The 16,599-nt window shown below is 33.6% G+C and overlaps 2 protein-coding genes and 2 long non-coding RNA genes across 8 annotated transcripts in view; 3 read left to right on the forward strand and 1 right to left on the reverse strand.

The window, feature by feature from the left end:
- Nucleotides 1-16,599, forward strand: part of LOC105340102 (uncharacterized) — a 285,888-nt gene that overhangs the window by 167,680 nt on the left and 101,609 nt on the right. The window lies entirely within an intron of this gene.
- Nucleotides 4,111-7,114, forward strand: LOC105331615 (uncharacterized). Its single transcript, XR_010709130.1, has 4 exons — nt 4,111-4,706; nt 5,264-5,328; nt 5,438-5,584; nt 6,735-7,114. It is a non-coding gene; the product is annotated as an uncharacterized lncRNA (long non-coding RNA).
- LOC136271242 (uncharacterized) lies at nt 7,148-9,599 on the reverse strand. Its single transcript, XR_010709132.1, has 5 exons — nt 9,463-9,599; nt 9,108-9,188; nt 7,667-7,697; nt 7,386-7,568; nt 7,148-7,264 (listed from the first exon to the last, which is right to left on the reverse strand). It is a non-coding gene; the product is annotated as an uncharacterized lncRNA (long non-coding RNA).
- Nucleotides 13,322-16,526, forward strand: LOC105330004 (uncharacterized). The gene is made up of 5 exons (XM_034474315.2): nt 13,322-14,024; nt 14,330-14,603; nt 14,985-15,134; nt 15,259-15,427; nt 15,563-16,526. The coding sequence occupies exons 2-5, from the start codon at nt 14,483-14,485 to the stop codon at nt 16,167-16,169; spliced, it is 1,047 nt and encodes a 348-aa protein (XP_034330206.2). The 5' UTR covers nt 13,322-14,024; nt 14,330-14,482; the 3' UTR covers nt 16,170-16,526.

Genomic DNA, 16,599 nt, shown 5'->3' on the forward strand with positions numbered 1-16,599 from the left:
AAGTACAATCATTAGTACGAGTAAATCTATATTGTATACATTAATGAATGATGGTGAATAATTCTTATTTAACATACCAAGTCTGGCTTGCTTATTTTGGTTTAACTTTTAGGTAACACCGAAATGTATTCGAACGTCGAGTAACCAGGATGTTCAAAGAAATGTCTGGGATACGTAAATTTTGTATCAGTATATTTGAAATAAAGTACTTAAAAAGCATATATCATTCAGTTTTTAAAAACGTACTATCGTATGTAAATTAAGTTCGATTTTATGCAATTAAATTAAGTACAATATAATGTATATTTCATGAACCAAGCTTGGTTATCATACTAATAAGTAGTAAAATTATTCTTTTGTATGTACATGTACTTGAAAACATTTCGTTGAACGCTTATAAAGAAATTGAATTTTGAAAAAAAAAAAATAAACACATTTATCCACAATTGATTTCCGTATGAAGGGGCTATAACTTATGTAGTTTACTTGACGTATGACCATCACCTCCATTTTTCGATGCATAATACAATGTATATCAACAAAACAAGACATGGTATATGTTGCTTTTTGCCACCAGCGTGACTTTAATTGTTACATAACATTGTAACACATTGCATAAAATTATATAATGAAAATAATATTACGTAATACTACAATTGAAATTTAATTGAATTATGTCACAATTCTGGATTTGATCTTAACATGATGTAATTATAATTAATTTCTGAATAGTTATTAATAATCATATACAAATATGAATTTTATTAATTAGCTGTATTGGGAAACTGAAATCGAAAATTGGTTACGTAATATCGTCAAAGAAATTCCTTGTGGTCTGAAAACGCCATGTACATGTACAATAAAATACATGCTTGGAAAAAGAAAAGAAAGAATAAAAAAGTAAAATACAAAAAATAATATAAAAAATTTAACACTGGAAAGGTGGAGGGGAGGTGGTGAATTTTTTAAGAAATGGTCCGAAGGAACAGAATCAGTATTCAAAGGTGTTACCCATGCGGCGTCCTAAAAGAAAGTGAATTAACGCGTCTTTCTAAACAAAGAGAGTCGCTACAATTGCCGCATTTCATTTCATTGGTCAAATGATGACACCAACATTACGTGACCAAAGAGAGCACTCTCTAAATCTTGATAATACAAATAAAAAAAAGCAATAACTCATAAGGCGAAATATTGTAAAATCAATATATATAAAGCATTTTAAGTAATTTTAAATTCCTGTATAATACTGTTACAGAGAAACAGTTTGAAGCTATAAAATGTGTAAGCCATTTTCTGGACTACATTGTAACAATTTTTCTTTGAATAGAAGTAAATTGAAATTGATCGTAACACCACAGTAAAATATCAAAATCATTGACACTACATGAAAAATATCAGCACAAAGCAGATCTGCGCCGATCAAGAACGAAAGTTTGTTAAAATACTGAGGCCTTCATTAAAGATATCCTTTTATGTAGTGTTTCAAATCATAAACTAATAACTCGTAAGAGACAGGAAAACATTAAGGAAACGAAATGAATACAAAACACTATTATCTTTATATTTTAAGCCGAAGAGTAAATCAAGGAAGTATACATGTGATAAATAAATTAAGAAATAACAATGTTTCTCGGATTGCATTCATAAAGGAAACGATAGAAATTGTATTAAATTGCTCAAATAAAAGGAACCAACTTATCTTAATGACAGTTAACTAGAAACATATCGATAAGAAAGGGCATCGAAGTAATGCTAAATGTAATAGTAATTGTTTTTTAAAACATTGCATAGTTGACGATGCGTCTTGTTTGTTTGTTTCCTCAAGACTATATTCAGTAATGCTGTTCTATAAGGAAAGCAAATACAAAGAAATATTGGCTATAAGAAGGTTAAGTTCTTGGTGGTTGATATGACAAGCACAGCTTATCAACCACAGCTTAACCCGACATTTTTTAATAAAACAAATATCTGTTTTAAACACCAACATATGATTATCGTATAGAGTTTGATTTATTTTACTGCATCTAAGCTTATCTTTCAACTTTTAACTACATTTCAAATATATTTAATTCAGGCCTATATTTTTGCAAATTCATTGATTATTATCTATTTGTTTTGTCAGACTCACCTCTGCATATCAATTTGTGTATTGGTAATATGAAGGTATCTGACAATTAGATCCTACAGTGTAACATACTTCATTTTTAATTAAAAGTTTATAAAAGTATTATGTATGATCTTCTAATTGAATAATCAACATTCTACAATATAAAAGAAATAAAAAATAGAACAAATTAGAAATATATTGAATTTAAAGAGCGGTAAGGGGGCTGCATGTTGTACCTGAAGAAGCTAAACCTCGGATGACTTTCATTTTCTAATACCTGGGCAGAGGTAAACTACCTGTTCCTTACGAGTACATTGCCCGTATCCTCATCAAAGAATCAATCAAAATCGTTATGATTAAAGTAACTCTCTTAAATACCGGAAACAGACAAAACCTGGATATCTTATTGATGAATATTATATTATTAATTATTCCATTTTTCTTCTTATTTTGACTTCAAAGTTGAAAGCTGTAATTCTATATTGCAAGCAATATGATTTAAAGATAAAATGAAATCACTTTGAGTTATACTAGCACTCCTTTGCTTATTGCTCGTTGATTTAAAAATGATAGATGTTGTTTTCATGCACAAGTGATACACCATTTTGAACAACTTTTATTTTTTTTTGATCGGCTTTGGCTAATCACAGTTGTGTCCGGCAAACTTTACAATATGTGCACACATTATTCTTCGCACTACTTTCAGTTGCTTATTATGCAGCGACAGCTTCATGTAAATCTTTAATTAATAATGTAATAACCATTATTTTGATCTATTTGACTTAAATATCTATACAGTTACAAATTATTGTGCTGTTTTACTTTATATGCGTAAGAATTTTGCTCGGAAGTACTACTGAACGTAAAGCCAATTTTTTACTAACTATATCGGAAAGCAACAAAACAACGCGATTCAATACATGTTGTAAAGATAGTGTTGCAGTTCCTATGCTTATTGTCCCTAAAGAAATTGCAGATTAAATGAATTATCAAAATTACAATTCGATGTAAAACTTTTTTATGCAACATTGTACATGAAGCGTTTTCCAGAATTGGTGCACGAGCAGAAGTGACAAAATGTTTGTGCGATCGAAAAAATTAGGTATCAGTCGAAAACTGTTGCCGAAATAATCGTAACTATAAAAGAATTCGTACGAAATTCGCACGATCTAGGCAAGTGTTGTGCAATGTAAACCGCTTAAATCTTACGATATATCTTGCGTCTATATGAGACTGTTGTACAATGAAAGTGACTGTTAAAGAAAATGCGATAGGATCGCGCGAGAGACCAGGTGATCGTACGATTGAACGTGCGCCAACGCGATTGGACCTGCGATCATGCGTTCCATGGTACGAATGGTCTTGCGAGTCAGATGGGGTATATATATCGCCCATTTCCGACGCTCTTCAGTAGACATAGTTACAAGCGAGAGAACATACCAATCACGAAGAAACAGAGATGCATCAGCATTTAGTATTATACCTCAATATGATTATATTGTTGTATCTGATTGGTCTAGAAAGTCACGTGGCAGGGCGATTTCATAGTGATAGGAATAAAAAAAAAGCCGACATGAGCATATGATGTTGACAAATATGATAAAATCAAAAATATTTAATCATTATAATTCTCTTTATATCCCAAAACCAACTTAACTAGTATGATTCGAAGTTACGAAAGAAAAGTGAAACAGTAACAGAAAATCAAACAATCACGACCTTATTGCTATTGAAAAGTCAAATAATTGTTAGAAATCAAAGTATTTTGTATAATTATGTTGTTCGGGATAATAAAACGTTTATTGCATTAATGTTAAAGGAATATGAAGATCTATTCCCCCAGAAAAACAAATTTCCCTCGGGCGATCCCCTCGGGAAATATGATTTTTCTTGAAGAAATAAATCCTCATATTTCCCTCACCATCATGCAATAAATGTAAATTGTTGAATTGTGGTCTAAAACAGAGATGCTTAAGCCCTTTTCACAATTGGCGCACGAGCAGGCCCCGGGGCCAATAACGTTGTATTTTACTCAACTCAAATCTGAGTAGAGTAAAATTTATTTTACTCTACTGAGTTTCGACTCAAAAAAGTGTGCCACGAACACGAAAGTAACTCAACTCAACTGAGTGACAAAACTCTGTATGGAACTCAGATAATTATTAATGACATAAGCGGCCATGCATGAAAAAAATATGTAACTGAATAATAAAATCATTCTATATCTTATTTGCTTTCATTTTTTGTTCCACCGTATGAAATATATCGATTGTGACGTCATTTTATGTTTTGATGACGTTTAAAAATCGTCTGTATGGGACGCCTGTATTGTCAAAATGGACGAAGTCGACATACTGTACGATATTCTTATGCCGAATATTAGCACCGCAGATACAGAAGAAACTGTTTGTACAATATCGCCGCCGCTCGTCTCCAGTACCCCGAAAAGGAAACCAACATGGACAGATCTCGAACAGAGTGTTCTCTTGGAAGAAGTAACCAAAAAGGAGAAGTCTCTATTTGGAAAGTTTAAGGGGTGTGGTAGAGGGAAAAAAGAACGGGAGACAGCATGGGAAGATGTGGCAAAAGCGGTTTCCAAGTACGTATAATAATTTTTAAGCATTTAAGAATCAATACATTGAATAACTTTCTATTTTAAAAAGGGGTAACCCTGTTTTACAAGCAAAATATAATGACATGGAATTTTTAAACATAAAACGTGTCAACACGTTAACAATTAATTCAAAACTTAAATAATGATGGTTAAAAAAACCCCTAATATCAGAACAATAAAATGTTCTTTTTGGTGTTTAATGCGGGTGTAAAGGTACATGGAGATAACATGTACATGGCCCGCTAACGTTAACTTGTTTGAAATGCGTAGATTTCGGTTTGTCATTTTCAAATGCATTAAAAAACAATTTGCTTTTATAAGCAATTAAGGAATAAATAACTAGTGAATATTATACCATTGTATATACTGTCATAGAATAATATGCTACATGTATGTTTCTGTAGATCTCAAAGTACGGCATCCCGTTAAACGCTTTCTGAAGTCTATCATATTTTTTTCAGTTATGCATGATTTTTATTACAGTAAAACAAAGCCAATGGTCAATCTTAAGTTTTAAATAAATATAAAAACTCTAATTTCAGAGTTGGTGTTTATGTCCGAACAGGAAAAGAAGCTGGAAAACAGTATGCAAATTTGAAATGCAGAGGTAATTATATAGAATCATTTTAATATATACGTGTTAAGTTTGATTTATGTCATAAAAAATGAAAGAAAGTTTGGAGCGATAACCTAATTGATACATTTTTAATGTACAGCTAAGGATAAAATTTCACAGATGAAGAGGCCTAAAACCGGTGGAGGACCGAAACCCCAGTCCCCCACCCCCATAGAACGAGCCGTCATCGACTCAATGGACGGTCGGCCCTCACTTCAGGGTCTCGACTCCGGCATTGATACTGGAGGTATACATAGGCGCAATCTTAAAGCTGAAATAAATGTATAAATACGCATTATATCCGTTTTATCTCCACTACCGCCATAATATTAGTTTTCTACATGTATTTCTATAGTTACGCGTATGAATGCATGTTTACTTTCATTTTTCCACAAAAAAAAATCAACTCTTAGTGACACTGTCATGTCGTACTAAGCAAGTACATGTAGTTTCTTTTTTAATTTACACATAAACTCGGACATCGGGTAACACCTGCAGCTAGCTAACCTGTCAATCAAACTCTGTGTATTTTTTTCATTGGATGGTCACAAATCTTCTTGGTCAACAGCCAATAAAAATTTAATGATTTTAAAGCAGTCAGAATCATTGTTTGATAAGGACACGACCTAGCTTAACAAAATTAAAGAAGAATAAAGGGCAAAATTTACTGTTCACATTCTATAAGTCTACTTCAATTATGTATGATACTATAATTTTAAACAGTTTGTGGTAAATACGCCCTGTAGTAAATAAGCTGCGTATATTAATTTATTTTGTTCTTTTCACGCGTACAATCTTTTTAATTATATTTAGAAACAAAAAGAAAACGTTATACAATACTGGTTTAATGTATTTAACATATTTTTTATGCGGTTGATACGATAGAAATATTTGTTTGATTGCATTGCATGTTTTAAATTCTGTGAATAATTCACTTTTAAGTTATTGATAATCTTTAAGATCATTTTAGCGATGAATAACGTAACATCTATCTACTGTTGTAATGATACGGAAATTAAATTTTAATGCTGATTAATTAATAAGCCATTACATATTTCAACATTTACATGTATTAATTTTACGCGACAATTTCAATTTGCCTACGACAAAGATACGAATAACGAATATAATTGAGCGATAAATACTTGTACGTGAATGTTCAGCACAAACCCCTTCTGTATCATTAAAAAAAAAATTGTGAGTTATTTCTAAATAAACGTTAATATTGCTACAGTTCTCTAGTACTGTATGTGGCAGCTGAGGAGCGATAGGAACTAATATGGCGATTTACCAAGTGCTTTATGAATTCATGTCAACTGTAAAAAAAAAAAAACCAACAACACAAAAAATGACATTAAACGCTAGTGTTCTATTGCATAAGATTGCTTTTTATTCAGATGTAATGGACTTCGAGTCGAGCGTGGAGTGCCACCAGTCTACGTCATCATCTCTGAGCACCACCAGTTCAACCGTTCCGGCTACCAAAACCCCGACTGTGAGTCATTGTGGTCAATCTACATCCAACAAAAAGCAAAGTTTGATGGATCTACAAAAACAGCTTTTGATGAAGGAAATGGAAAAGATGGAGATGGACATGGAAGTCATGGAATTAAAGAAGAAGAAACTGAAAGAAGAAATTCATCTTTTGAAGTTAAAGAAGGAGAAATTAATCAGTGAACAATAAATTATCTAATTTCTGAATTTATAGGTGTGTGTTTTCTATTAAGATAATTACCAGTTTATCAATTTGCAAAAAAGGTCTGTGCAATATGGTCCCGCACTGCCTTTCCTTCATTCCGACCTCCGTCCACTATCTGTCTGTTGACCGGTGGGATGTCAACGATATCCTGTCGCTCAATGCCCAGATTGTGCAGCACAACACAGGCCACCACAATAGAACAAGCTTGTTCTGGCTGAACTCGTAATCCTTTAAATACAAATAAAACGAAGTCAAAAAGGAAGAGACTTGTACTTGAAACAGTATTATGAGTACATATACATGTTCATGTAAATTACATTCTAATATTCTAAGCATTTGAGCATATAACCTATTTGAAGGCAAGGAAATCGCCTCTTGAGGATACCGAACGCTTGCTCAATCGTTACCCTTGTACGACACAATGCATTATTGAAATTTTTTTCGGCTCTGTTTGATGGAGTCAGGTAGGGTACCATCAAATATCTTTTCAAGGCATAACCAGAATCACCTAAGATCAAACCTGTGCGCGCATCTAAGTATGAAAAATATATATGCATGTATATTTTATTTGTCATCCTTTTAAATTCTTGTTTTTATGAAAGAAATTGATTTTTGAATTTATATACTTACTAGTCTCAAATATCCTGGCTAGTGAGGATTCCTTAAGGTAGCTCGCGGGTTTACCTGCTTGTGAGAAAACCTACCTTGAAAATTTGTCCACGTGATCCATAGGTTTTATAGTTTTATTTCTAAAATTTATTTAAGATTCGTCTGCGCGGAAATAATGTTATCGTGTTTCAAATACAGTGTCATTAATAAAATCAAGCAACGCAATTTCAATGAAATATATAGTAAAATGCACATTTTAACCGAGAAACGCATTACAAAACTATGCTTCAAACTTTTAAACGATTCAGACGAAATTAATCATACTCAACACAAAAACAGAGGAGATAATTATGAATCAATTCATAAAAAAATATCAGTATGTGTTCTCGGCCAATTTTTGGCAAAAAAACTTTAAAGATTTAAAAGATTTCTCAAAACCTTATATTTTCATTCCGACGTTAGCCTGACGTCATCATTTCCTTACTTCTTAGAACACCAAAATTGAAATGCATTTATTGACAAGACTAGCTGTTTAACACATTTTAGAACATGTAAATGCTTATTAGACATTATTGTGAATGTTATCAAATGCAATTAATGTAAGGCTGTAAAGATACAAAAAATTGCTATTTTTGTTTTTATGAAACTCTGAGTCAATCAATGCAAAAATAAATTGCCAGGCAACCACTGACATTATAAGTAAGTAATCGAATAAAACAGTTATCTCAAGCCAAAAGAAATTTAAGAATTTAATCGGTAGTACAAATTACGGAAGTTATAATTGTAAAAAAAAGCGAAGTTATTGCATACATTCTATTTTAAAACATGACTTTAAATGGAAGAGTTCTAACGCACACTCAATCTTTATCTTTATAAAACAAAATGTGACAATGTATGTGACATCTTTAAATTTTCAGCACTTGATATTATAAATCTTTGTATAAACAGTCATAAACCGCATATAAGCTTTTTAAAATATTTTCTTTTATACTTCTAAATATCTCATTTGTCATTTTAAAATAATTTAATTCTGGTTGTAACGCGCTTTCTGATTGGCTAAAAAATTATTTTATATCGTATAAAGAATGTTGCCTACGTCATAGTAAGATTAACGTCAAAAAAGTATCAATACGCCTGACGTTACGTTTGAATTTTGTACAATTTTACGTCATTTTAAAGGTCAAATTACCGTTTTTATCTACAATGAAGAGTAAAAAAAATTAAATTATAAGCAATGAATTCAATATTTATTAGTTTTATACGATATAGAATGGTTTGGAACAGTTTACGCTTTTTTATAAACCGCTTCGCGGTTTATAAAGCGTAAACTGCCCCAAACCATTTTATATCGTATAAAACAAATAAATATTGAATTCATTCCTTAAATAAAATCATGAGTTTACTATGACGGTCAACTCTTTACGTCGATTCCTATTGTGACGTCAGCAAACCCGCGAGCTACGTTAAATACACGGGAATCGTGTACACTTCCGGGCCATTTTGCAACGCAATTTACAAAACGATATGTAGCATCGCAAGCCATCTACAATTTATACTCATTTAATGAGGATAGTTATAAAATAGTTAGGGTGACTTTAGGATTGGATATTAGAATAATTATAAATTCATTTTCATAACGATATGTCAAATCTGTAAGAGAGAGAGAGAGAGAGAGAGAGAGAGAGAGAGAGAGAGAGAGAGAGAGAGAGAGAGAGAGAGAGAGAGAGAGAGAGAGAGAGAGAGAGAGAGAGAGAGAGAGAGAGAGAGAGAGAGAGAGAGAATTTCAGATATGTGTTGGAAATTATTGCATGTATGACCTGGACATTTAGAGCATAATATCCTTTCCTGCAAACAAACTCAGCCTCGTTTTGCACAGGACATCGAATACGAATTAAAGTCCCATCGACACAGCAAACCACATTTGGAAACCCTTTAATAATATGAATTTATAACTTTAAATTTACATTCACACATTCGGATTTTATTTTTTTTACAAATATGAAAACATTCCCAGTAAAATTAAAAATACGCAGACTTGGTTTTTTCTGTGCTCAAGTTTTCTAAAACGTTTATATTCGAGAAAACCACACTTTATCAGTTTATTTATTATTTTCTCTCATGAATTATCTGATATTTATTTTGACAAAATATGCTAATAAGGCTAAAGGTGAAAGACTATAATATAATATCAATGGGTAGATGTTTTCACGCAGCCCTCTCTGCATATATAAGGTCGTTTGAAATATAGTGTTGTATGAAATTTATCATATTCATAGCCTTAAAAAAATTAATAATTGTCCTATGGCCTTTCCATACTTTACGTATTTTAATTAGAGTGACCTCCCTTGGAAAAAAACAAAACAAGACGCTCGCTCTAGGAACGACCCTAAACGATGGTAAGATATGATTTTCTGTATTGATGGAATGAGTTTAATTCAATTAATGTAATTAATCTTACCAGCCAATTGATAGAATTTGGTTCTTATAGATGAAATGTCGTTTTGTGAAGGGAACTTTACAAATCTTGCAGATAAAGCAGATAAAAGGGGGGTAACTGCTCGAACTGCACGTCCAACAGCTGATTTGGATACACAGAGGGAATCTCCGATCAGCTGGTAGAAAGACCCAGTGGCATAAAACCGCAGAGCTGCCAAGACCTGTAGAAGGGGTGGTAAGGGACAGCTTCATTGCGTCTGGTGGGTGATGGTGTCCAAAATCAAGCTACAAATGAAGAAGATCGTGGCGGATCTAAAGCGATATCTTTGAAAAATTTCATCCTCGGACAAAAGCTCTAATGGATTGCTACGGTCTCGCACTGTTCGCCTCGGAACTCGCATCATATTCCACAGAAGGACACGTCTGGCAGCCATTTTAAATGCTGAGTGAAACGCTTGAGACAGGTGCTTAGCAATCTCAGATATTTTGAGAAAAACTCAAGACTTTTCTCAGCTTGAGTGAGACTCTATTTTCGTGGCACACTTTATTGAGTGAAACTCAAGAGATCTGAGAAAATTCTCAGACTTGAGTAGAAAAAGACCGTTGAGTTCGACTGGTTTTGTCGTGGCGACTCACATATATACCCAGTCTAAAGCCCCTTTCACAATTGGCGCACGAACACTTTACGATCGGATTTTTTTTTTAGATTCGCACGACTTATCAGTAGTATGCCATGATTTACCACTAGTATATATACCCTGTATAAGCATCTCTGTTTCAGATCACAATTCAACTATATACATTTATTGCATGATGGTGAGTGAAAAATGAAGATTTATTTCTCAAAGAAAAATCATATTTCCCGAGGGCATCGCCCGAGGAGGAAAATTTGTTTTTCGAGGGGATTATATTGATAACGTTCATTTCTATCAGATATAATAATATAATCATATTGAGGTATAATACTAAATGCTGATGCATCTCTGTTTCTTCGTGGGTGACATGTTCTCTCACTTTCATCTATGTCTACTGAAGAGCGTCGGAAATGGGCGGTATATATACCCCATCTGACTCGCACGACCATTCGTACCATGGAACGAATGATCGCAGGTCCAATTGTGTTGGCGCACGATCAATCGTCCAATCACCTGGTCTCTCGCGCGATCCTATCGCATTTTCTTTCAACAGTCGCTTTTATTGTACAACAGTGGAATATAGACGAAAGATACATCGCAAGATTTAATGCGGTTTACATAGCACAACGCTCGCTTAGATCGTGCGAATTTCGTACGAATACTTTTTGGGAGTTGATTTTAATCAACTCTCCTATGCACTTACTCAGGCAAACCGAAAGTGAAACAGTGTTTGGACCTAAGCACAAATCAATACCGCTGACAACACTTAGTTCCTGAAAATAATCGATAAATTCAGATGCAATGTAAATCTGAAGCATTGTGTTTTAAGAAAACCTATTTATTAATACCATGAAAATAGTAAGATTTTAAAAGGTACAAACAGTTTAGATATTTTTTGAAGTCGTATAATATTCATAAGCTAGTCTCGTTCAACCAGACGCTCGGCTGTCTCCGTTAATATCCGATAAAACAGAGAGTATCTCTTGCTTGTCTGAGATAGACGGAGACAGTCGAGCGTTTGGTTGAACAAAACTAGAGTACATTTTTGCCTGGATCCATACAATTTCTCAGAAATATTTTGATTACTGATACTACTTGCCATGCAAAATCACATATCGCTGATTTTAAAATAAATGATAATCGATAAAATCAACTCTCGTTAGTACTTCAGTACTTTGATTGTGATCGGCTTCGGCCGATCACTATTGTGTCCATATGGGACCTTTAGAGATGCAAACATGCATAAAATACAGTTCGACCTGTTAATTCAAGAATGCACATTTTGTCTCACGCGTAAGAATTTCGATCGACATTCAGTAATGCAGTTGACCTCGATGAACTGACCTCAATCATAAGAAGATGCTCCATGAAGTAACCTCGATCTATTGATGTTGCATAATAGTAGCTAGGAGGACGGCTTGATTTATAAACAAGGTTGACCTCAATAGCAAGTTATGATGGCATTCAATGTTTTTCAGTCGCATTAAATTATTTTAATACAACTCATTCTTTGTATACGTGTTCATGCTCTTTTAGAGCCCTACTCAGTATTCTGAAGAAGATAAGTTAACATTTAATAATTACATTAAAAAATATTAAACTAGACAAGGAGTTTACGAACGGCTTTCAACAAATTTATTTCAAAATTAAATTTGTTAACGATTTATAATGATGAAATTATGGTGTACAGATTCAAAATATTCCATATTTTTTTAATTAAATACAAAAGTTTTTAAATTATTTTACATCAAACTAATCATGTTGATTACTTCTTGCTATCAATAAACTTTATTGCCGATCATTCCTTTCAAAGGAATAATTGTTTCAAATGCAATTATTTCGGCAACAGTTTACAATTCATATGCAGTCGCTTCTGGCCCCGGGGCCAGGCTTGTTGAGTTTACGTCATAATCGAGAAAACGGCGCTGAAACACAACGTCAATAACGTCGCGTTTTTTATAACGAAAAAAGAATGACACATTTCCCATAATCGTTTTGTACATTTTTGAAATGATTTCCATACAAAACTACGTCGATTTTAATCAATAAACTAATAATGAATAAAATAAAGTCAATTTTAAATCTGTGTTACACAAAAAATTGAATTTTACGACAATAGTAATGTAACTTGATATATTTATTTACTGCATGTGTATCGATTGATAGCCAAATTGAAACGTTACAAGTATTCTGAGTTTTTCCATGGTCCTTGACAAAATTAATGCTCAATAGTCAAATTCAATCATAATTAAAGTTTTTGGGGAAAAACGTCGTGTAAAATATTTAGGTCTATACAATATAAGAGAAACAATTTTATACACGAATGACATCCCGTATTTTCTTGTCGGAGTTATCGGACGTAGTAAAAACGAAAGTATAACCAATATAAACAATCGGCGGGAAGTTCCGCAGACGAACATTGACAGCTACGCTGAAGTAGAGGAGAATGATAAAATATTCATTATGAGCCAGTCAAGCAGAGCCAGTGAAGTGCCCGACGAAATAATTTGTCACCAAGATGAACCTTTCATCGATGAAATCACATCTTTGAATGATTTATACTTCGGAAATCATACCGAGTTTGTGCCATTGTCATCGTACGAAGAAGAGGACAGTGAGACTGCAGACATCAGTGTCGGTAATTATTCAGATTCTACATGTAATTCAGATTATCAACACGAATTTGAATACAGAACTGTCGACCAAGACGAAGTTAATTTTGTCGGTGTATTCAAAACAAAAACATGCGGTTGCAGTAAATTGTATGGTTCCCCATGTAGTACAAAAATCGAATTCGACCGCATGCTAGAATACAGACAACAGTGTCAGGAAATGTCAAGTGAGGAATTAGATTTAACAGTGAAAGTTCAACTTGCCGCACACAGGAAATCTAGTACATACTGGCCCCAGTCTACAAGTAAAAAGCAAAAAACAAAAGAGAGAGAAAGAGTAGCACAAAAGTACTATTTTGCTGGTCAGCAAGTATGCCGAGATACTTTTCTTTTTTGCCATGGCATAGGGAAATTCAAGCTTAACAGCATAGCTACATCTCTGGATAAAGATGGCCTAAAACCTAGGATTCATGGAAACACTGGGAAAACCCCTAAACATGCACTCAGCCTCACAGATGTTCAGCGTATATCTCAGTTCTTGAAAGAATATACATTGAAGAATGGATTCCCACTGCCAGGCAGACAGCCAAACTACTCAACCCGTGGTGACAAAGTCCTGTTGTTGCTTCCCTCTGACAAGACAAAGTCTGATATTTGGGAACTTTATAACCAAGCAGCGACAATGCTTAATTATAGGTATGTGTGATTCTGTTTTAATAAAATAGTCAAAGTTATTTGATGTACTCATGCTGAATAATAACCAAATAATGTAGTGCATATTTTGTGGGTCTGTTGAGCATTTTAGAGTGTGTTATAATACATGGTGCACATGATGTACTTTAAAAGAATTAACATTCCTAATAATTACCGGTACTAATGATATACATATTTGATTAATAGTGTACATGTCCAAAAAGTTTTGTATTTTTTGAAAACATGAAATTGAAAATTTCATGGTAGTCTTCAAAACTATGCATAATTAGGTTTCGTTTAAATGACAGACAAGTGAGCTTATCTGAGTTCAAGAAAGTTTGGTTGGAACAAACACCACACATCCTGATTATGAAGCCAGCTACTGATCTGTGTCCCAAGTGCCAGAGATATGTTCATAACATCAGTAATGCAGGGAACCTGTCAGAAGAGGAAAAGAATCCATGCTGGATGAGTACACGTGTCACCTGGACAAAGCCAAGCAACAGAGAGAATACTACAAAGAAAGGTGTCTACTGTCCAAAGAACTGTTTCAAACACATGACTTAAATCAAACTGAAAGAGGTAAGTTTCTTCTTGATTTTTTTCATCACATACACCATTTAATTGTGTTTGGTAAAGGTCAATAAATGTTTTCATAAATTGGTTCCATGCATACAGTCAAATTAATATTATTTATTACTCACTCCTGATTGAAGATGATAGTCTACACCAAGTAATTAATGTACAAAATTCAAGATATCGTAAATGGTCATGGATAGTTGCACGAGAACTACTCAGCAACAACAATCTTTGTGAGCAATATGTTGCATAAATTCATGCTTGAAATTTGTAAATGCATTTCATAAGTATTGGTGAGTGATTTATATAGTTTGAAATAGTACATGTACATTGTAATAAGTATTTTAGAGGTTACATAGTCATTCAAAATGTTATTTATTTTAGGACAAGTATGTACAATGGACATGACTCAGATGTACAGCTTTGACTTTGCTCAGCAGATTCACTATCCTCATCATGCACAAGAGGTGGGGCCTCTGTTCTTCAAAACCCCCAGAAAGTGCCAAGCCTGTGGTGTGTGTGCAGAGGGAGCAGGTACATGTTTTATCATTAACAATCAAGCTTAATCAAGTCTAATTTGTAAATTTCTTTTATTTGGGTTGTAAAAATATATTGAAAAGAATATGCGAGTAAATCAATGATTTCACTTTTACTATAGGTCAGCAAGTATTCTATCTGGTGGATGAGGCTGAGGAGGTAGGCAAGGGAGCCAATACTGTGGTGAGCCTATTACATCACTTCTTTGAGCATTGGGGATATGGAGAGAAGGATGCTGTGCTGCAGATGGACAATTGTGCCGGACAAAACAAAAACAACACAATGATTAGGTAAAAAGTTCAAATGTTCCTTACATAAAGAGTGTCATATGTTTTTAAGTATATCTGTGAACAAACTTATAGATTGTACATGTTTATAGTATTTGTATATATCACATGTTAATGTTTATGTCTTGAAATTCTCAGATATGGCATGTGGAGGATAATGACAGGTCGTCATCGCAGCATAGAGTTTTCCTTGATGGAAGCTGGACATACAAAATTTAGTCCAGACTGGCATTTTGGCCTCTGGAAGATGAAGTGGAGACATTCTACAGCAGAAACTCTTGATGAGGTAGCAGAATCAGTGAGGCGCTCCTCAAGAAATGGCCACAACATACCCCAGCTCATCAATGATGCTGAGAGGCCGGTCTCCTTCTACGACTGGACAAGTTTCTTTGAAGCTTTCTTCAAGAAACTACCATCCATCTCTAAATTCCACCATTTCAGAATGTCTGAAGAAAGTCCAGGAGTTGTCTTTGTCAAGGCTTATCGTAGCTCTGCAGAGAAACCCATCAACATTTTGAAGAAAGGACAGCAACTACCTAATGTTGACACCCTGCCATCCGTGATTACACCCAAGGGTCTTGATGCTGCCAGACAGTGGTATCTTTATGATGAAATCAGACCATTCTGCAGGGATACTTCAGATAGTCTACAGTCTTGCCCTAAGCCTGTGTGTCCAAAACCTCGTGTCAAAATAGACCCAGAGAAAAGAAAATGTCCAAAGCAGTTTGCCTCTCCTGAGATGTGAAATTTTAGGTGTATTGTGTACTGTAATGTGCAGTGTCATAATATACATATTTATGTATAATATAATACATATATTATATAAATTGCAGTATTTGAAATTATTTGTACATGTATGTAGTTTGTAGGTAAAATTATTTGTTAATTACTAGTATTACCTTTATTAGATAGGAATAATTGTGTGATGTTTCAAAATGATAAGCCGTAAAGTTCTGTTTTTAGACAACTATATTACATGTAAAAAGCTAATGTAAAACTTCTCAAATCATGACCTTTTTGCACTAAACTTTGATAGAAAATGATGCCATTATATTCAATTTTGATCACAAAACATTTTAAATGAATAAATCTTTTTTTTTTTTTGCTATTTAATAACTTTGTATTTATCTTCTAGATTACTTTTTCATATTTGACTTTTCTTCCAATTTTCAATG

The sequence above is a fragment of the Magallana gigas genome, chromosome 9 (genome assembly GCF_963853765.1).
Source record: "Magallana gigas chromosome 9, xbMagGiga1.1, whole genome shotgun sequence".
In the NCBI taxonomy this organism is placed as follows: domain Eukaryota; kingdom Metazoa; phylum Mollusca; class Bivalvia; order Ostreida; family Ostreidae; genus Magallana; species Magallana gigas.